The 23,762-nt window shown below is 41.2% G+C and overlaps 1 protein-coding gene across 1 annotated transcript; it reads left to right on the plus strand.

The window, feature by feature from the left end:
* Nucleotides 1-11,878: 11,878 nt before the first annotated feature.
* Nucleotides 11,879-22,654, plus strand: LOC145437496 (uncharacterized). Its single transcript, XM_080314760.1, has 4 exons — nt 11,879-12,232; nt 16,613-16,777; nt 20,988-21,071; nt 21,986-22,654. The coding sequence occupies exons 1-4, from the start codon at nt 12,122-12,124 to the stop codon at nt 22,160-22,162; spliced, it is 537 nt and encodes a 178-aa protein (XP_080170886.1). The 5' UTR covers nt 11,879-12,121; the 3' UTR covers nt 22,163-22,654.
* Nucleotides 22,655-23,762: the final 1,108 nt, after the last annotated feature.

Below are 23,762 nucleotides of genomic sequence, written 5' to 3' on the forward strand. Positions count from 1 at the left end.
TAATATCAAAGAAATAGCATCGCAATGAGAAATATATAACCATTCACTTCCACATATACCAAAATGGGAAGATCGATGTGAAAAGTTGGACCGATGCAGCAAAAGCTACTAATGCAGTGGTTCCCAACCTTTTTCGTCTCATGGGCCTCTTGGCCGATATTTGAGCTAAAATTCCCCCCCACGAAAAAGTTGCCTGTGACTAAAAAAGGTGCTTTTTAACGCAAAACCATTTGTTGACTGAGCAATTAATGGCGAAACATATTCAGATATGTCTGAACTATATCGAATGCGAATCGCACTACACTTTGGTAAAGTATACAGTCAAATGTGACCTGTTTTTTACTGGTCAGGTAGCCGCTGAAGAAATATAAATCACCAAGTCGGCTTGCTATGGCCTTCAGTTGAATCGATGAATTTGGTATGTTTTTCAAGTTAGCTCATATGTTCGCTTAAAAAGTTTAAGAATTTCACCAGCGGCCTTGTGCTGAATTCGGCTCAACTTTTTCCTGCTTAGTAGCAGGGTTGTAATGACTCGAGTCATGACTCGACTTGAGTCAGACTCGTGTAACGATTTTCTGATGACTCGACTTGACTCTGGTCATTCTGTCAAAATGCGGAAATGACTTGACTCGACTTGAACTCGAGCCATTGCGCATCACTCGAACCAAGTCATATGACTCGAGACTCAGACGGCTAAGACCGACATTTCATTATAATTTCGGAAAACAGTAAAGTAACCTCGCTTTTGAGATTGCGTCTATTGGTACTGGTACTTTAAAATGCGACCAGAAACTGTTTAAAGTGAGAAAATTTAGTATATTATAAATGCGAACCATTCGATATCATCAAACAGAGTTATAAAAGTGGGTCTAACAAAACTTTAACTCAGTGGTTCCCAACCGAGAGAATTCCCCCCTTGGGGGGAATTTTGAATTTTTTAGGGGGGAATCTGGCTTTTTATCGGAAGATACACTGGGTTCGCAAGTCGTTTACATTTTTATGGTATAGAACTGTTAAGTTGAAATTAGTTCTTCACAACTGTACGTTTCTTTGGCGGATTTTAAGATAGGTGTATGTTACACCGATACCTGATACACCCCCTGATAAAGTGAGGCTCGCGAGACGATTTCGTCGGGCCCGCGACCACTTCTGGACCAAATTGCTACTAAGCAGGGTTCAACCAAGTCACAAAGCTCTGAGTCACAAGTCAACATCACTTTATAGTTGTGACTCATCAAGTCAAGTCGAATCATTTTCAATTCACCACCGAGTCCAGTCCGAGTCCAAGTCATCGAGCAGATGATCGAGTCCAAGTCATGGTATTATGAATCTAGTCCGAGTCCACGTCATTGTGTTGACTGCTCAGTTTTCAGTTAAAGCAGTGGTTCCCAACCTTTTTCGTCTCATGGCCCCCTTGGCCGATATTTGAGCTAAAATTCCCCCCCCCCCCACGAAAAAGTTGCCAGTGACTAGAAAAGGTGCTTTTTAACGCAAACCATTTGTTGACCGAGCAATTAATGGCGAAACATATTCAGATATGTCTGAACTATATCGAATGCGAATCGCCCTACACCTTGGTAAAGTATACAGTCAAATGTGACCTGTTTTTTAGTGGTCAGGTAGCCGCTGAAGAAATATAAATCACCAAGTCCGCTTGCTATGGCCTTCAGTTGAATCGATGAATTTGGTATGTTTTTCACGTTAGCTCATATGTTGGCTTAAAAAGTTAAAGAATTTCACCAGCGGCCTTGTGCTGAATTCGGCTTCACTTTTTCCTGCTTAATAGCAGGATTGTAATGACTCGAGTCATGACTCGACTTGAGTCAGACTCGTGTAACGATTTTCTGATGACTCGACTTGACTCTGGTCATTTTGTCAAAATGCGGAAATGACTCGACTCGACTTGAACTCGAGCCATTGCGCATGAATCGAGACTCAGTCGGCCAACACCGACATTTCATTATAATTTCGGAAAACAGTAAAGTAACCTCCCTTTTGGGATTGTGTCTATTGGTACTGGTACTTCAAAATGCGACCAGAAACTGTTTAAAGTGAGAAAATTAGTATATTATAAATGCGAACCATTCGATATCATCAAACAGAGTTATAAAAGTGGGTCTAACAAGACTTTAACTGGAAACTGAGCAGTCAACACAATGACGCGGACTCAGACTCTAGTCATAATAGCATGACTTGGACTCGATCATCTGCTCGATGACTTGGACTCGGACTTGACTCGGTGGTGAATTGAAAATGATTCGACTTGACTTGATGAGTCACAACTATAAAGTGATGTTGACTTGGGACTCAGCGCTTTGTGACTTGGTTAAACCCTGCTTAGTATCAATTTGGTCCAGAGGTGGTCGCGGGCCCAACGAAATCGTCTCGTGAGCCTCACTTTATCAGGGGGCGTAACAGGTATCGGTGTAACATACACCTATCTTTAAATCCGCCAAAGAAACGTACAATTGTGAAGAACTAATTTCAACTTAACAGTTCTATACCATAAAAATGTAAAAACCTTGCGAACCTAGTGTATCTTCCGATAAAAAGCCAGATTCCCCCCTAAAAAATTCAAAATTCTCCCCAAGGGGGGAATTCACCCCCGGTTGGGAACCACTGGTCTAGAGCAACATTTAATTTTTTTTTTGCGCTCGTACCACTGTGCATTTCCGTCGCAACTTCTGATAAGGGACATTTCATCACTTCACTTCTCACACAAACAAACACAATCTTTGCCTATCAAATGATGCCTTGAATTATGCAATTCACGACCGTAAAACGTATTTATTTACACCGGTCGGCCTACCATGCTCGGACTTGCATGTGCACCGAACTTTAAACGTCTTGGTGTGTCATGTTGCGAAATTTATATCCGACGACGAATGAACCTACGCCAGTAGGTTGCACGGCATATCCCTCACAACGGCTTCAAGTGATTGCAGTAATATACCGTTGTCTAATAATTGCGAAGACGAATTGACTCATTTCTTAAGTTTGGTTGGTTGAATAAGGGAAAATTGGTGCACCGACTACGAAGTCATTTCGCACCATGACTCAAGGGCCCATAATAAAGTCCACATTGTCAAGCAATCAGATGACTCGCCCGGTGGTATTTACAAATTCCACTACTTTTATAAACATTCTGGGGTCAGATAATAAATTGTCCAGTACAAAACATATGCCTAATTGGTCGGCGGCTCTTTTAAGTGAAGTTCGGTGGACGTCGTATCTGCTGCACTGGATCAAGAAGTGTTCGACCGAATATTTTGGAAATTAAATGATGAGTCGAGGAACGGTGCTGTATCGCGTCCAAAGCGCTTAGACCAGAGGTCTCAAACACGCGGCCCGCGGGCCTCATGCGGCCCGCCAGAGCATTTTGTGCGGCCCGCGACGACATTTCAGATTTTTATTAATTTGACAATATATAAGTGTCACATATCTTTTCAGGTTGTAAAGTGAAAATTCCCTCTTAAATTGCTCCGAAAGCTTACATTATTCATCAAACTTCACTTTCACATCAATTGCAAACGCTACCATGCAGTGGAAGATTCACTATTTCGCCACATTTCCAATTCATGAATTCTTGAGTTTGTGAGTTGGACTTGGACGCGACCTTTCTTAGAATTACTCAGACTCGGGCTAACTCGATGGCAAAATGAAAATGACTCGAGTGGACTTGGAGTGACTCAGAATGCCGTGAATTTGTTAGAACCATGGACGCAACAAACTAATCGCGTATCAGGGGAATAGTAATAGATCAGAAGGTCGCAGCTTGGTATTTTGCTAGCTAAGCAAGTACTTATGGCAACCATTGGCAATTTGTTGTTACATCTTGGGTCGCTAAACCATGTCATTAAGGCCACTTAAAGGTGCCGAGTACCGTAGTGGTACGCTCCAACGATGTAATAGCAATGGGCCGTTCGGAGTTCCGACATTTCAATCACTAGGACACATTCATTAATATATTTATATTATATTTATATTTTTTTCTGCTCCTATATTTGAAGATATTTGGCCATGAGATTAATAGCCTACTCAGAAGTATACCCGAATCCTGGATTGGAATTACAATGCTCAACTTAAAAATGTTTTGATATCAGATTAGTCTATATTATTAATCTGTTAAATTCAAAATATTCATAGTAGCTGAAAAATTAGAACCCGATAGCTTTTATGATCGCATCATACATTTGTCCACACATATGGTGTCTATATCTTATAATTAATGTACATCAAGTAAGCCTACAACAACAATTATATTCAAATAGTTATAAATGTGATGATTCTTCTCGTGCCAGGCGTAAATTGATACAGGAGTAAATCACATTTTGACGAAGAGTGTTTACTGTCAGTCTGCTGGATCGGCTCACTAATAATCGGCTACTAATAAGGCCTACTTGGAAAGACATTAGAATACCCCTATAAATGCTGCGGCCCGCGGCGTCGTCAAAACTGGAAAACTGGCCCGCGAGCACATTTGAGTTTGAGACCTCTGGCTTAGACTATCCGAAAGAATGGCTATACTATTATGACTTGGCGGCTCGCATAATCCGGAGACCCATTCCAGAGCTTTGTAGATCGCGAACAACTCTGCTGTAAATATAGATGTTGTTTTGGGCATTCGAAATTTCGAGGAAATGTTCAAAAGATTGACATGAAAACTACTACCACATCCGCTGTCCATTTTGGAGCCATCAGTATATATTTTTAAATATAAGTCATAGTTGGTTTCTACGTAGTCTTGACACTCACGTCCGAACGGTGAGTTAGGATGATGATAAGCCAAACTTCGAAGACATGTATCAACTTTTGCCGGTAGGTCAATCCATGGCGGAAGGGAAATTGGTCTGGAAACCGCAATGTCAAGTCCCCTTATGCTTGATATTTGAGTGTAGGCCTACATATTAAAAGTGGTAAACTTGATCGAATCTGGGAAAATTTCGTGCCAAGAGTTCTCGCATAGTGGCCGACATGGATGTGCTGGGTGAGATCGGACGTAGCACTTGTATATTAAGCAAGCTCTGCGGTGGCGAATGTGAATCGGTAATTCATTCGTTGTATGTTGGAGTGTACAAATCGGGGTGCTTTTCATTGCCCCGCAACAAATTCTCAAGGCGGCGTTTTGTATCCACTGGATACGGTTTGAATTGTATTTTTGGCTAAACATATATGCCTCAAAGCCATACTCGATCACTGACCTTATAAGTACTCTATAAATCGTTAATAAACATTCCTTGGACGCTCCCCAAGTGGTGCCACCTAGGAATAGTAGCAAATTCAATCGTGCAACGCATTTCTCTGCAACTACATTGGTGTGCGCTTTATAGGATAATCGTTTATCGAATACGACCCCGAGATATTTAAATTCATTACTGATAGGCACGGTTATCCCATCTATCAGTCGGATATCTGGTAATTTACGTTTTTTGGTGAATATGATAGAGGAGCATTTATTTGCATTTATTCGAAATCCCCATTTTTTACACCAATCTGACAACTTCTCCAATGACGCCTGGAGTGAATTGGCAACGTGTTCGATATTGAGACCAGTCTCCCACAAACATATATCATCTGCGAATATATTGATGCTTGATTCAATTTGATCAGGCAGATCGTTCATCATGAGGTTGTACATGACCGGGCTTAAAACGCTGCCCCGAGGGAGGCCGTTTTCTAGCGGAAATATGTCTGAGTAAGAAGTCCCCAGGCGAACCTGAAATTTTCTATCTGATAAGAACGACCTCAGCCAGTCTAGTACGTTTCCTCGCAAACCCTGACAGTGTAGCTTGTGGATTAGTCCATTTATCCATACCATGTCATACGCTTTCTCTAAGTCTATGAACACAGCTATTGCTGATCGCTGGTTCCATATGGACTTGAAGACATCGTCATGTAGACTCATGATACAATCTTTTGCTGAACGTCTACTTCGAAACCCGATGAGCGCGGGATGGAGTATTTTTTGCTATCGAGCCACCATTTCAATCTGTTATTGATCATTCGTTCGACACTCTTACACAGGGCCGTAACAGCACTTCGCCAGGCCCCCCCAAAACTTTGGTCTTGGGCCCCCCATATGATGATAAACCGAACGTCTGGGGGGCTTCGCCCCCCAGACCCCCCTCAGGCTGTATCCTCTACGCCGTTAGCCGCTGCTTATCATCTTACATGGGGCTCCGTTGACTGAGTTCGCTTTTCTCGCCTAAACGCGCGAAGCGCGAAAAAATTCTGTAATTCGTGATTGAATCGGTAAATATGATCGGGAATTGCATACGTAGGGGAGATGTGGTACCGATGGATCACTGGGACCGAAAATACTTTGAAAATTCTCTATGATAATTCCATGATTACCTCCGTGAACTTCTCTACAATTGCATGCTGGCAACATCTTTCCTCACATACAAAAAAATTCGACGTGCGCGAACTATGGGGTCTCTCACAGATGTTTTTGTTTTTGGGGGTGTAAAGTAAATTTAGATCGACATATAAATTTTTCTTTGCAACCTTCAACACGAACAAACCAGCAATCATTTTTATTGTGAAGTCTAGGGCTTGTATCAGGCTATATAATGGCACCTATTATTTTTTTCAGTACTTTCCTTGAGTGGACTTTTTTTCGATTCATGTACAAAATTAGTAGGGTGGGGAGGGGACCGATGATACAATAGCCAAATCAAGCAAAATAAACAAGCATACTAATCATGAAACAAATGAAACATGACTACATTCAGAAAATCTTTATGTAATAATTGTATATGATGTTTTATCGCTATAACGAGGTCTTTGAAAGTCACACTGTCGATTTTCGGGCAATATGTATGTACCCTCAAATTTATAAGTCCGTGCCTAAATCGAAACGTGATTTTATGACAACATTTGAGTCAATATTTACTCTATTATTTGACAGTTGCGACCGAAAATTCTTCTTTGGCTTGCTGTAGCTTAGATTATAATACTGAGCAAGAAAAGTTGTTACATCTGAGTTTTTTTAGGGTATATGTGTCATAGGTCCCCGGGTCGTGTGCCATTGGACCCACCGGGTGGGGACCGATGACACGTTCGAGCAACAAATTTTAAACGTACATAAATATTTTTTGAAAAGACCGATATTCATGTATATGCGCGCGATAGGTAGAGCTTGTATCAAAGTGCTGAGCCAGCAAAAGATCTGCTGTTTTCGGCTGAACATTTTTGGGCCAGCGATCATTTTCCAATTTTTGATCCATCGGTACCACATCTCCCCTATTGCTATCAATTTTTACCCTCTCTCTGCTCACCTAATCAGATTTACAGGTAGAGCTGAGTGAGGCGTGTTTGAATAGGTAGGACTAGGACCCCTCAATAATAATTAAACATCTTCGGGCGTATACCCATTGACAGGAACGAATCAGCACTTCGTCAGGCCCCTAAAAAATCTTGGGTCTTGGGCTCCCATAGGGTGATAAACCGACCCCCAATGACGTTCGCTTCACCACGAAATTAGTCGTAGTGTTTAGTGAGCCAGCGCCAAGCGCGAAAATTTTCGATAATTCATGATAAAATCGGTCAATAAGATCGGGAATTGCATATATATTGCTATCAATTTCTTGTCCTCTCTGTTCACGTAATCAGATTTACCGGCAGAGCTGAGTGAGGTGTCTTGGAAACTGTAGGGCCCGTTGCTATGACTCCGTAACATAATGTTATTTCGTGACCCCCTGTCTGCTATATCAAAAAATATAGAATCGCCCAAACGTAGGCTACTAAACTAAAAGACACACACGATTTCAAATTCGCATTTCTTCACTGGTATATAATTTCCCCTGCGGGATGGTATTTGTCTTGTGAGGTTCACATTGCCAAGACAGGAACATTCGGCGCCAGTCATTTAGGCAAAGTTTTCGGTCAGCATAAGGGCGGTCCTTTTCGGCCAAGGTTTTCTCACTGCCGATCGTTCTAGCACATTTCTTGGAGTCGCTTGTTACATGGCCTAAAACTTTACATGTCTTGGTACATCGTGGCGCGATAATGACCAACGCTGATATGCCCATTTCCATAAATCTTGCTTATTTTTTTTTGGGGGGGGGGCAAGAGTACTCTAAAACCAAGATACGTGGCAACTTGAAATCGCGCGCAGCGCGAAAAATTTTCGAAAAAGTTGCATAAATTTTCAAAAAATACTCCATAATTTATGTTAATGCACGAAATAATTTCGGGCCCCCTTCGAGCTCGCCCCCCCCCCAATTGGGGGGTTTGGGGTGCGGCAGTTACGGTGCTGCTCTTACATAAATTGCTCGTGAGGGAAATGGGCCTGTACGAGGAAACGGATTCTTTCGGTTTACCAGGCTTGGGAATTGGTACAACGATAGCGTGCTTCCAAGATTGTGAGCATTTGCCGGTTCTCCACGTTTCGTTTATGATGCCGATCAGTACGGATAAGCAATCTTCAGGCAGGTTTGCAAGAATTTGCTGACATAGCCTACTCTGTCGATACCAGTGGCTGTGCTCTTTCGTGTTTTGAGAACATTCTTCAATTCGACCATTGTGAATTCTGAATTGATATCGACCGGTGACAAGCTACTTTGCACTGCAGCCGTTGCTTCGTTTTCGCGGAAGGATTTCTCAATCGAGAGGCGTTGGTTTCGAAATCTCGGATCGTAGTTTTCATCGCTGCTAACAGAGCGAAATTGATTTGCTAGGGTGTTTGCGATATTTATGTCTCCTGTAAATGTAGCTCCGTTGTGCGACAACACGCTGATATGACTCGGCGAGATAGTGTAATGGTTATGTTTTCTTAGTCTCCAATATTGTTTTTCTGGCCTCTGCCCCGCGCCTTTTGAATAAGATTATGGCGTCTTCCCGGAATGTGAGCTTCATTTTTTTGAAGGCAGCTTTCTGCAACCTGATTGCCCGCGAGCAGGCATCGTTCCACCACGGCATCATGGGCTTTTTCCGGGACTTTGTTGTCGGGATACAGATTGCGGCTGTGGAGATGAGTATTCTGGTGAAATCTTCCACCGTCAGCGAGTTTTGGGCTGACCCTTCAAGTTCTTGGTTGCACAGAATGGCGAATTTTTGCCAGTTGGCACGTTTCAGAGCCCTCGATTCAACATGACATTCAGGGGTCCGGTCGGTAGTTGCGTCGATTTCATTAATGATGATATAATGATCGCTGCCCAGCAGGCTGTCAGTGACCGTAGTAGAAATTCGGTGGGCAATGTCGGGAGTGGCCAGCGTCAGGTCAAGTATGCTATGCCGTTGCGTCGCGTTGAGGGAAAAGTTCACTCGGGTTGGCACGTCTGTGTTCAGCGCAACCAAATCCAAACGATCCATCGCCACGTTGAGGTGACGACCGTAAGATTTTGTGCGAATGCTCTTAAACATCGGATGATGAGCGTTGAAATCACCCAGATAAATGCATTTATTACTGTGTTGGGCGAAGATACGGTAGAATAAATCTCGTGACATAGTTCTTACTGGGGGTACGTAAACGTTGTGTATACGTGTCCCTTCTACCTCTATTGCTAACACTTCAATTGGCGAGAAACCGTGGAGAGGAATTTCAACGAATTTAATCATATTGCTGATGAAGAAGCACACACCTCCACCATTAACGTCTCTATCTTTTCTTACGAGGGAGTAGCCATGTATAACAGGCACGTATTTGGACACTAGGTGAAATTCTTGGATGGCTATAATGTCGGGTTTCACAACCGAGTTTGTCAATAAGTGTTTCAATTCCTGTAGCTTGTGATATATACCACGACAGTTCCATTGAAAAATGGATAAAGGTGTCATGAAGGCGGCGATTTATTTCCCGGAGAATGTTCGTCGACTATATTGTGAGGCGGAAGAGAATCGTGGTGCGTCGCTTTCGTAAGATCCAACACGCCATCGGGTTGCGATTGTGTGGTGGGAAACCTAGTCAATTCTGAAGTGGGGAATCCGAAAATCCCTTCTGCTGATTTAGCGACTATTGCCTCTATGTCGAGTTGTTTACCTTGATTGAAATCAAGTAAAGTATTCTTCATAATATCCGCGATGAATTTGAAGAAGCTAGTTTTTGATATAGTGATCGTGTCGGATTGTATTGTGGCAACTGGTTCTTGCGAAGCAGGAGCCGGTCGCATGCATGTTGAGAGTGCCGCAGCTGGAAGTATCGTTTGATCCGCATAATGTGGGAGGTTATTGCTTGGCAATGGAGGAAATTCCTGTGGAGAGTGTATGTTTACTGTGGCCGTTCGCGTCTGTATCATTTTATTCGCCTCCCAATAATTAACCTTTTCGTTCGCCATAATGGCATTGGACTTGTACCTCATGTCTGTAGCGTCTGCATCCTGTGTAGCCCGCCGAGTGTGCTTCACCGCAGTTTACGCAGCGGGGTGCATTCTGACATGCCCAGTACTCATGTCTACCACCACATTTAGTGCATCGTTGTGTACTTCTACAGTGTTTTGCCCGGTGACCGAATCGGCTGCATTTGAAACATCTAACTGGAAGTGGCTTATAAATTCTCGTGCGAAATCACAAGAATCCTATCGGAACGACCGTTGGCAGTATTGTCGATGCAAAGCAAAGTAGAACCGAGTGGCTCGGGTTAAGTCCAGTACTCGAACGATATTTGAAGCGTCTAACAAACGTGATTTGGTGATCCATCAATGATTGCCTAATTTCTTCGTCTGACAGATCAAGAGGGACATCTGTAATTACACCCCTAGTCTCTTGCTGACGCGTGACAAACAACTCTGCTCGTACTTCTATTGGCGCTTTAGAGTCCCCTAGATTGTTTCAAGCAAGCAACTTTGCAACCTGACTTTGATTCGCGCATTTGAGACATAAGTCTCCTGAAGGGAGCACTCACACATCTTCATAAGATCCCTCGAGTGTCGCTCGTAAGTTGCGGTTTATTGTTATAGGGTTATATTGGCGAATTCCCTTGTTAATGCCTTTTATCACTACGGACTGGTTTGGCTGTGGACAATAATCTTCTGGCGGTTTATCCTTAGACGAAGGGCCGACTACTTCGCTATCCGCGCTGCGCTTTGTTGACGACGCTCCACCCGACATCGGGCGGATGGTATTGCTACCCTACTACACTATCGAAGGATGATATCTCTTTGCATACGCTAACTAACAGTCTTTTAAGAAGGCAGACCTTTCGACCTTCCTGTCTGATGAAGCACACACCTTGCTATCTATCTTGCCTGTACGCGCAAACCCGCGTAGAAGAGCTCCGCTCACGACGGCGGTCAGACATCGAATCATTTCTTAAGTTTGATTTTCATATTATCAGATCTTTTTGGGAAGATGGTGTCTATATTATAATCAAAAAGTTCACTGGCCATAAATTGCAAGTAATGCGAAGAGAATGTGCGAATTGAAGAAGTCCGGCCCTTAAAAACTATCCCACATTTTATTTGCTTTCGAATAATTTTGGGTTCTATATAGCCTATAATTCCTCAATGCATCTCGTACCCCTTGCTTTCGTGCTTTGTACACCACGGAGTCCGCAGACTCAATAGTAATAACTCGTGGTCTAAAGCAGGGGTCCCAAACTCAAATTTGTTCGCGGTTCAATTTCCCAGTTATTGCTATCGTCGCGGGCCCCATGATCAATCATAGGGGCATTCAATGTCTTTCCAAATAAGCAAGTAGGCCTTAATTGACGAGCGTAGAATGACATTCCACACCCATCGTAAAAGTGTAATTTACTATGCAGCAATTCATGTCTTGAACGAAAAACACTCACATTTGAGGAAAAAATAAATAAAATCGTTTCTGGACTTGCTTTCGAGGCGCGTCTGTACGCTGTGATGTTGGAATTGCCGCAAATGTAGTGTATTTAAGCCTTGCCGTGATTGTGAATCAAACGTATATTTTATAATTATAGGAGAGTTTAATGCCCTGACCTTTCTAGATCAAAGATCTTTGGGTACAACTTCCGCCTGGATCTTTGGATTCTGAGTGGCTTCAAACAATTCAGCGGATTCGATGGAGTGTGACTCATTGCTACGTCCTGCCTCCTCAGCGCGCTTACGTAATATTTCGCGAAAGGTCACTTAACATTCGCAGATTTTTTGATCGTGACACTCCATGTTATGTGGATGTGGATGTGAAGAAATGGCTTGAAGCAGCGAAGATGTTGAATGAAGTGGATGTCGTGAAAAAAGTGAAGTTGTACTCGGATGCTAATATCGCAGTTGGAATTGACGATATTAAATTAATCGTTGAGTCAAGATGCCTTGGAAAGGTACAGAAAATATTTTTTTCGTCTTATAATATGGGTAAATATTAGTAGAATTAATTTGCATGCAGAACAGGGGTTCTCAATCACCAGTCCATGGCAAGTTATAACTCCATGCCAGATGCTTGACACTTTTCCATTAATTGATAAAACAGCAACTTACAGATTGATTTACAGTTTGGAACGTATTTTCCGCATTGGGTTGTAGTAGAGAGTTCATGTTCTACATTAAGCGTACGTCACAATGGAGCAAGAATTGTACGAAACGGTTTTGGAAAAGTTACATGTGAAATCTACGGAGAATTGAAAAAACGTCGTTAAATCCCGACAGCGCAATTAAGAGACACATAGTATATTAGAGGGTGAAGAAAACAGCAAACCCGGATTTCTTCCAAAGGTTGCCGATCAAACACAGTGAAGTTAGTGTTCTTCAGCAAGAACTAAAATAAAACTACTTGTAAATATCTAATATGAAAAATGCAGCAATAAAGGCAGTTTCCAATATATTACATTATAGCGTACATTTCTCGCACATCAGTTTAAGGATAGTTTTTATTTTTGAAGGTTCAGCGGTAAGCAACATTTGTGTTGGAGTTCTGGCAGTCCGCGAGGTCAAAAAGGTTGAGAACCACTGGTATAGAAACGTACCTCATGTATCTGTCACTTTCGCTATCCTTTTCGACCAGGGTGGCGTAATCAAAATCGGTTCAAACTAGGGATGGTGTGAACCTCTGAAAGGTTCAGGTTTGTGTGAACGCGAACCATTTTGAAAGGTTCTGTGTGGACGCGAACGTGAACCTCATGACGTCACGTGACGTCATATTGCTAATTCCAGCCCTTTCTTTTAATGAAGTGATAGCCTATATTAATGTGCACGATACCTGGCTATGACTCGGGCCACATAATGCCACGATGCTGAAGTACATATTGGCGTTTTAAACGTCGCTAAATGTATCAACTGAGTTGATCAAATGATATAATAATCCCATAAAATAAATATCTTCCGACGCTTTGCCGACAATTTCGACGAGGACTTGCCAGGGAATATAAGCTTACATCTTAAAAGTCTAGGCCAGACCAGACAATGCGTTCGGCGTCTGATTATTGCTACATTCATATTGAGCAGAGCTTAAAACAGGTTTCTATACTTGCTACTGATATTACCCCGCAAGTTATACAGCTGTAGCCAACACCTCAATCACACGGATATGGTTTTAATAATACAGTAAACCTGCTATATTTGTTACATCAGAAAACGATATCAATCTCCTTTATTGGTTGGATTAGCATCATTCTCTGACTACATGTAGTGTATTTCGCTCGTGATGTTGTGTGATTGCGGGTCATTACCACAGCAGAGAGTCCCTAAATATTCACAACCGGAAAGCTGGATATTTCGAGCAAACTTTTGTAACAATTAAAGCAAGTAAAATTTTTGAGATTGTCAAGGGGCGTGCTCGTTTTGTTTTGATTTTTTATTCAGACAGCATCATGCATAGTGTTGAAATGCAATAAATTCGAACCAAAGAAGTAATAATGACGTGAAAATTGTAATATACGAAAAAGGTTCACAGTGCAGAACCTACCAAGGTTCTGTTGTGAGCGCGAACCTCTAAATTTCCGAGGTTCACACACAGAACGCGAACGTGAACCTCACGTTCACACCATCCCTAGTTCAAACCATTAAAACAAACCGGTCGGTGGTGCCGAGCGGGTGACAAAGTAGCTATGGAGTGTGGCAACGGCTCAAAGATACCGCGTCGGTAAACCGTTTCGCGGTCATTGTTTATAATCATAGTGACAAAAAACAAACGAAATTGCGTTAAGTAAATATATATATACATTATACGACCCCTTAATTGTGATTGTGAAGTACGAGCTGCAACCGAAATCTGACAAGGTATTGTGACAACTAAGAAGTTGATATTTTGATTCGGCCCTATTCAACGTTGGTTTACCGTTCTAGGGATAGCTTGCAGCTAGCTCTTTTGTCAATCGCGACAGGCACATTCGTATATTTTTATCTTCGAGAGGCAGTGCTGTCAGAGAAAAAGCACCTATATACGTTCCATAATATCGCAGAGGAATATTTCTCACGCGCGCGAAGAAATCTAAGGAAACATAGGTTGGGTGAAACACTTCAAAAATTCGACAACTTTACATCATAACTAGGGCCATTTTTATATGACCTTAAAAAATCAAATATATGACTTTATTTTTGGGAAAATATGACTTTATATGACTTTATGCGAATATCGTGTATTTTTACATGTAACCAACGTCACTCATGGAACTGACGGGTAAAACATGAACAACAAAACAGTAATACGCATCCATTTTTATTTTAAACCACTGTTGTAGTACAGTTTCATGTAGTGTGGAATGTTGGAGTCTTTAAAGGTACGATTTGGACGTAAAAATGACTTTAGTAAGGAAAATGAGCGCTCCACAGACCCTGATGTTGGTTGACACATCAGCAGTTTTGCATACAGCGCTGGTGAAATGTCTTGTCTTTGTAGCTCCATAATTTGTTTCACATCGTTTTTGTCCAATCGTTTAATGTCATTTTTGAGCTCAAGCGGATATTTTCCGAATTCGATGGCATTTAGATCAGCATGAGCCTCTTTGATAATGTACGTACAACTTTCCACTTTCACTATCAAGTTTGAAATATTGTTATAGTGGAGGCATATTTCTGTTAACTCGTCAATTTTGGATCGTTCACTGAATCTTTGACGCTAGCTCTTTACAATAACTCCTTCAGCTTCCCATGCTTTGAATATTTCTTTCACTTGTGGAAGTCTCTGAACTTCAAATGACGTCCCACTTCAGTGCACAGAAGTAAAACAGATTGTGTAGCAACACAATGGAATGTGTGACCTCATATTGCAATGTGTGACCTCGTAGGTCTGCGACTGTAATGTTATATAGGCTAACCTAACAGTTTGCCTTCGTTCAATCAGAAATTGCCTTACTTTCTTAGTGCGTAATTGCTTCAATTGACACTTTTTATTTAAAGTATACAACAATATGACTTTATAACTCAAATATGACCCAACCAGGAAAATATGACTTTATATGACTTTATAACTTTCTTAATATACCCATATGGATGCGGTTTTTGCGTTAAGATTGATTTCACGACTTACTGATGCATAGAAAAAAATATGACTTTAATGACTTTAAATGGCCCTAATCATGATCATAATACTGTTTCGTTATTAATGCGTCACAATAAAGATCCTGCAACTCAATTTGACATTCCACTACGACCGATTCCACGCTAACACTCACTGGTGCAACAAAAGAACAAATTATTCTCCCCGAGTTAAAAAATCTTGAAATCCTGACCCGAGTTCAAGATGTTGTTCAGAGATGATTTTATCTGTGTATTGCTTCATATTCTTGATACCCATCATTTTTAATGATCGAAGAGATTGAAAATGGACCAGCGGGTTATAGGTTGGTGATCCTCACATTATTGCGAGCATAACAGATATACATAATTGGGCGAAGCCATGGATCGAACTCTTTTATTATTTGTTTGTAACACTGCCGTGTACGAAATCATCATCAGGCACAATAATAATAATATGGCTATAGGTAACATTCAGAATTGGTACAGGAGAAGGCTTACATCACAATTACAAGTTTCGCTTTCGATGAAGTCCGTATACTTCGAAAAATGTTCAAGTTTGTTTTATCAGTTGTGATAAAATCTTCTATCTCGACCATACGGTTGTATCTACTCTGAATCTACTTGTAAACTGTCTTCCCGTCTTTACAATTTTGAGTGTAAATCAGAATTATTTCCGGCCTATCAAATCAGTTCCATACACTGATTGCATGTACACGTAAAATCAGGTAATTTGTTCTAATTGAGGGTGGTAACGCGCGATTTTGACGATTTTATCAAATGAGCAATTTCCCGTGGTCACTGGTCAGTGATCACTAGAGCTTGTGCGCCGAATATGTAGGCTACTCAACTTTCGAATTTACGGTACCACTTGATCTCTACACACGGGAGTTGATTTAGTGATTCCCGGCAGTAATAACTTGGCGAACATTTAAAGATTTCGAATATCGCCTTGAATCACAATTGGCGACTTAACAATTGTCATCAGCATTCGCGGACTTAAAAAACTTCGTGGGTCTCATGCGGCCTGTGTGCCAGCCTGCCAGGGTTAGTCTACTGAATGCAAATATTGGAGTGGTTCAGGTCAGGGCCACCATTCTGGGATTCACATCATAAAATATTTATAAAATAATATTTATAAAGGACTTCGCAGATAAGTGATTGTGATTATATGTGTTTTCGTTACGATCGTATGTAATTGCACTCTTTTAGTTTTCTGGTGACTGATAACTACGTTCTTCCGGTTATAGGTGGGCAGACTAACAATCACGGATTCTCGAGCTCTTTCACCGGAAAACCTGAATGAATTAGGTAGAATGATAAATATATTCGATGTTCGATACATTCTCCTTCTCACCGGTAGTCCCATGTTTCCTCTTTCATTGAAAGCCATCCAGGTTCCTGCTAAAATGAAGGTCAGTAAATTTGCTATAAAGGGAGTGATGTAGGTACCATATTTTTGTGGCTCAAATTTTGGACACTCTTTGGCACCTACTAGCGGGTTTTACAATGAGGTATGAACACATTGTCTGTCAATACGACGCTTTATCTATCGACTGCACAGGAGTGAAGTGGAACGTGGGTATTGAATTGGGCTTTCTCTAATATGAGCTATGGTGATTGCTAGGGTCTGCAGCAGATTTCTTCGTGAGCCGGAGGAAATCGCCAGTCGTGTGTTTGAAAGTCATGCTGTTAGGTCGGATCGGTTATCTGGTTGTATGTTATAATCAGGTCCGAATCTACATTTTCAGCCCTTTCTTCTCTCCCCCTAAAACAAAAACTGATCTTAGGTCCACCATAAAGTAATCGATGTCACTTCTTGGGGCTTACTATATGCATATGTTTGGTAAATTTTGTGAATAAATGATGTCAATAATATTGGTTTTTCCATGTATTATTATACAATTCACCAGCAGATTGCACATGTTCGCGACCTCATTTCCAATTTGAAAATGTTCCGTGGCCCAGTGTTGGGATCAAGTCACTACCTTCGAGTCACGAGTCCTTTCGAGTCATTGTACATTTTGACTCGAGTCAACTCAAGTCAATCGATTTTCGAAGGTGACTCGAGTCAAGTCAAGTCACTCGAATTTTGGAGGTCACTCGAGTCAAGTCGAGTCAAGTCAAGTCACGAGTCAAGTCACAATTCAAGTCAAGTTGCCTTTTCGAAGTATAAGGCATGCTTACGTCATTGCATTTTGCTAGCTGTCTGAAATACAGATTATGTGGTAATTGATTCTGGACCTATGAACGAATATAGAGCTAAATATAAACGCAAGGAAGGCGCTTTATTGCTAACATATACGTAGAAATGCTTAACTACGTAAGTAATTGCATGACCTCGGATTATAGTTACCAGCCAAAATAGAGAATAGAGAAACGAATTGATAAGATGCAATACATTACCCATTTACAAATTGATATGATACAATCCCATCCTGCGACGATGGTTGAGGACTACATAAGCTATATTGGAGTTCAATTTCAATAAAACAATAGGTTTGGCTAAGTTAAGAACAGAGAACAGAAATCGACATTTTGCTATTAAATTACTTTACTATACTAGTTTACGACAACGTAAGATGTAAGCTTCGATCACTTGGTTTGCGAACAATTTATTTGTGAGAGAATAATGGAGGCTCAGTAAAACGCACGATCATTGAATGATTGGTCGCTCTCATGGGTTAGCCTACACCAGCCTATCGCGTACAGTCCGAACATATGCAAGATGCAATTTTTATCGACATCGATTGCTTGATGACTCGAAATTGACTCGTGAATTTTGCTCCGAGTCACGAGTCAATCCACATTTTTGATACGCCAACTCAATTCAAGTCAAGTCATTATAACAAAGTGACTCGAGTCAAGTCAAGTCGTACGAAAAAGGTGACTCGAGTCTGACTCGAGTCATGCCAACACTGCCGTGGCCCCCCAGCTCAGTAATTGACAAGCAGATTATATTATAAGTGGTCAGCTTGCCCGGACTTACTCACGGCCTATTTTGGAAGCTGACTACGTTCAACATCTTCGCGATCCCAAAAATAAAGGCAAGCTACCCCTAGGTTTAGAATAACTAGGCCTGGTGACATGTTCGACTCGACTTGAGGTTAACTCGTCTCCAGTGACGGTACGCGACGTCTCCGAGCAGACTCGCAAAAGCGCCCTGTTTACATGATCCTTGTATTGGTCAGGTTTTACTGTGGACGACCGTGCTTCGCTATTACCTATTAATACAATATGTATTCGCAGTAAGTCTGGTGGTGGATAGTGGGCAATGAGCAAGGTCCCTCGACAATGTGTTTCGTCCAACCGGAAACGTGTCTTACCTCGGAATTGACGAGGAGATATACTGCTAATATTTGTCGGGGAAAACGATATTGTTTGGGCGATGCCTATAGCTAGGAAAACGTTTTGATTTTATAGGCAGCACATGCTGATGCGATGCGAATAAAAAAAGGTAATCAACACTTAAGTCACACGATTGTAAACCGCATGTCACCCCTTGGTTAAAAAGGTTGTTCCCCTGTGTAAAAATACTTCCTTGTAGAGATGATGACTAGGGCTGGGCAAAATCGAGTACCCGAGTGATTCGATTCTGAATCAAGTATTATGCTTCGAATCGAGTTGAGTATTCAAGTATCACTCATTATGACGTCACATCAAAATGTAATATGTCACAGTTCAAATATGTACCTTTCGTGCCACCACAAAGAATATAATGCCTGTTATCCATCACACTGAAGATACTTTGGTATTTCTTCGACCCTACTAGCGATTTTATTGCAGTTTGCGACAATGTTGTGGGTGGATCATGACTTCGGAAATATTTTTCCAGCAACGGTCGTAGCCCTGTACTATATGTTTCGTATGATGCGATACGGCCAATCAGTTTCAAGGCTTCCACAGTGGAAAATAGTATCGAAACCATAATTATCGTTGATAAAATAACTTTCGGTAACGAGAAGCGTATAATTTTAGTACTCGAAAAATACGACTTTTGCTACTCGACTCGAATCATTAAAATAATTACTCGATTCAGATTCGAGTACTCGAATCATTGTGCCCTGCCCTACTGATGACTTTGATACAGCAAGGGCTGCAGAGACTTTATGAAAGCACCTGGTCACCAAGGCGGCAAGATACCAATCAGAAACTTAACAATACGAGTAATGTATATTATAGGCAACCTGTCATGAAAGGCCATATAGATCACTGCTACTAAACTACTCCCCACAAATTCATTACTTAAGAAGTGCCTATAAAAGCACTCACAAAACAATCACATATGCTACCATGAATACAAACTAAAAAACAGTAGCATCAAAACTGGCAAGCTTAAAATCGTGAACACTGAGCACTCGCACGACCGCATCACATCAACAGAACATTAATCCACAATTAAAACAAAGTAGTCATCCCTGGACTAAAACATTAACACCGCCGCGCTGCATCAACACCAGCAGAGATACAAACCTCCGTATCGTATTCATATCATCTTCTCGAGAGAGTCACAAGCTACACTCTTTCGCACACGCCCCCACGACAGTTCCGCCAGTTAAACAGTCTCTGTGAAGTGAATCAATCCATCATGTCTTCAAATTTCCCATATCGATGCACAGCCGGTTCTTCAATCGGTTCAGGTAACCCTATTGCATGTCACAGTCAACTTCCGACCAATCTTCACACACCAGTACATCCCAAAAGTCTTCCGAACTGTAGTCTGTAGAAAAGGAACATTTTATCGTGCTCTCAATTGTCAGAGACATTGGTATGTGCCTGATGACTCACGACACAACAACTGCTGCAGAGACGTCACTGCCGGACTAAAGAGTAGGTTAACACCATAGGGAATCGCTGGTACTGTCATTATTGTCAATATCGAGCACGGCTGCTACACATGTACTGTTGTATTACCTGTATACCATAATGAGCATTTGTTCAATTTCAACGTAACCCCACTATCTCTTACCATATTTGCCCGATTTCCCCACAACATATGAAAAACACGAATGACGATGCCATGAACCTCCGCAGCAAAACCAGTGTCGGAGGTCGAAAAGCGCCGAGTACTTAAACCGTTAGAAAACCACCTTACACAACAGCTTGAAGCTCGAGTCGGCTTCAGGCAGTTTGCGTTTTTCTCTTCATCGAATACGAGATAGTAGGATCGACGGGTCAGCTTCAAATCTGACTAAAACCACCATGTAAATGCATGGGCCTACTGTCACTAAAGCATCCAGGCTTAACCAACTCTAGGAATATGCCATTATCTTGTATTTGCGATTACAATAAGATATTTTCAGTAAATGACGGTTATATTTATTCATTTCAGATTGCATGTTTTGCGACGGCTGTGGTCCCCATAATACATTAAATTACATTATATCCCGCACAGCGCGAAGGGAATTACTAGTAGCGTAAATCTGGTTAACAATAATAATTTTAATGTTGATTTACGAAAACAATTTGAGCCTACTTCAAGCCTTTAAAATTCCGGACATTCGGTCATATTTTGGAATTTCCTCCCGGACACAGTTTTTACAGTGAAATGCCTGACATGTCCGGGAAATTCCGACCGTATGGCAACCCTAGCGTGAAGTAACTGAATTACATTGCTTTATTCAGACCCGGGAATTCCATATCGTTACTGGAGGTGACGTGGAAAAGCTGGAATTTTTCATGTATCAGATAACTGATTCACCTGAGAAGGTATTAAATGAAAATAGTAACTTACATTTTAACTTCTCTTCAAAATTGCAGACCACAGTAGTCACAGTACATCCGCAGAATTTCATAATTATGGTTTATATCGAATGTCACTGAGATAGATTGCGAAACAATTTACATTATGAGTCAATGGAAACATGGAATCTTTTCGTCTACCTATTGTAAATTCTCAACAGTCTATTAGGGCGAGAAAAATAGCAATTTTAAAACGAAATCGATTTGATCAAGGATGACATACCTAATTAGAAACAGAGTGTAAACGTCAAAACTATCGCCCATGATTGGTCTTCTCAGATTGTATATCAAACATTATGTGTAGCTCAAGAGGGGTTAATGTACAACATGTGTTATAGAGATATTCAACTTTTTGGAGTCTCAGTTTGGTTCAAGCGACACTCCTTTCATTTATTATGACTGGTTGTAGCGGTATTATATTGGCAGACGAGGGCAAGCCGTAGCTGTTTTATATGTGATGCTGCTGCTAATGGAATTAAATACATCGAAAACGTAAATTAAGAAAGAATCCAATACTGAAAAGATTAGTATTGATTACGACGTGACCACCTCTAAGTTGACGGCTTCAGAATGCTATGCGAAATAGAATACTCAATGACATGAAAATACGACGGAAAATTCAACTCGGAGTCACGAGTCATTTAATATTCCTCCAATTTGGAGTCCAAGTCCAAGCTGTGTGACGAACAAAAGTAATCCAGGTCACCCAACGCTGTTGTTGATGCAGGATTCATCGTGAAACGCATTCTGTCTTGAGGACGATGAATATTACTGCGCATCATCTATAATCTTGTTGAATTTAGACTTATGTTATTCAGTTTCATTACCGACCGCACTCGGATAAGTTTTCCTGAATCGGACTATCAATAATGCCTTTGCAGATAACATATCTTACTCTGAAGCTGTCGATCACAAGAAATCTCCCAGGCATTGCATTCGAGATCGGACAGTTCATTGCTAAATACTCTTTTAAAGTTTTAGTCTTCAAAAATATATGGCTTGACGAACTAGTCGGAAAGAAGGTGAAATTGGGATTGAACGGTTACCAGGTAAGGTAATTTTTTATGCCAATGTCCATCGTAGACTGACTTGTATGCCAAACTATAACTGGGATAAACCACTAGGACATCGAAGTTTTCCGCCAAATGGTGACGATCATAATATTTAGAGATTACTTTGTATATATAAAAACACCCAATTGAGCGGTATGGTCAGAAATGCGACGTAGCTGAAACAATTTCAGTTGCGGCTTCATAGTCCACTTCCCCATCGTCCGTAATGAATCCTAACTACAAACCCATGACAGTCAGTACACAGGATACACAGATCCACCATGAGATTGGACTGATAGTTGGCGTTGATTAAATGGGCATCATGTAAATATGATTTGGTGTCAAATTACATATTAAATTGAGGAAAAATGTTGGTAGCAACCATTTTCCGCGCAGTGGGTTTTGGATCGATGACGCTATAGAGATAAGCTGGAATCGAAAGTACCAGTCGTGAAAATTCTTCACCTGCAGTTTGAATAAGGTGGCTTCGTGAGGAAATGGATGCTGTTAATAATTTTTCTCACTTTTTTTTAGTTTGAGACCACGTCATATTAAGAACGCGATGCCCCTAAATGCTGTATTTCTGGCATCGAACTATAGATAACTAACCTACGGATAGATGCGCATCACGTGATTCACGGTCGAGTGATGCCACAGTCGCAGATTTGTTGTCGCTTCAGAGCATGAAACGGCAACGTAATTGCTAATCCCATAGATGACGACCCGATCGCTCAAATTTAATAAAATTGATCTTATTTGAAAGCTACAGTCGCGCTAATTCTGATAATATACATCAAAATCTGATCAGGGCAAAGGAACCGCCTCGAAATACCCCTCAAAGTCTGAAAATCGGAATTGTTCTGAACAATCGCAACCACGCAATGACCATTGTTGTGGTCATTGTGCTGCATCGTTGCGATTGTTTAGAACAATGCCGATTTTCAGACTTTGAAGGCTATTTCGGGGTGGTTCCATTGCCTTGATGAAAATTTAATGTATATTATCAGAATCAGCGCGACTGTAGCTTTCGAATAATATCAACGTTAATAAATTTGAGCGCTCGGGTCGTCATCTATGGGATATGTTTCACGCTATGAAGCGACAACAAATCTGCGCATGTAGCATCACTCGGCCGTGAATCACGTGATGCGCATCTATTCGTACGTTAGTTATCTATAGTCGAACAGTGGCACGGTGATATAATACTAGATATTGCTCACTCTCCTAAGCATGGGAATTGAGTATTAATTTCTAGTCGGATCACAGCTGAAGTCCAAAACAACTGGTAAAATCCTACCATGAGGTCACTATCAATATAGGAACTAATTTGTTGTTTTTCTAATTATCATGTATCGGTAATAGGGCTACCTGACTAACCTCTTCTACATTTCATTGATCATAAGTTAATAATGTAATTTTCGCTAAAACGAATACTTCGGAGTAGTTTGGTAACTCTCGATAAGTTTGAATAAAAAACTTCTTGCACTCGAACTCTATAGAAACAATTACGACTGTCGCTACCCTTAAAGTACTGAATCTATTGCTCTTCGATTTTGTCACAGGTTGAATGGAAGGTCGCTGATTACATCTGCTTCGATTCAGAGTC

Source organism: Botryllus schlosseri, chromosome 1 (genome assembly GCF_051294905.1).
Source record: "Botryllus schlosseri isolate E-star chromosome 1, Bs_hap1, whole genome shotgun sequence".
Taxonomy (NCBI): Eukaryota; Metazoa; Chordata; class Ascidiacea; order Stolidobranchia; family Styelidae; genus Botryllus; species Botryllus schlosseri.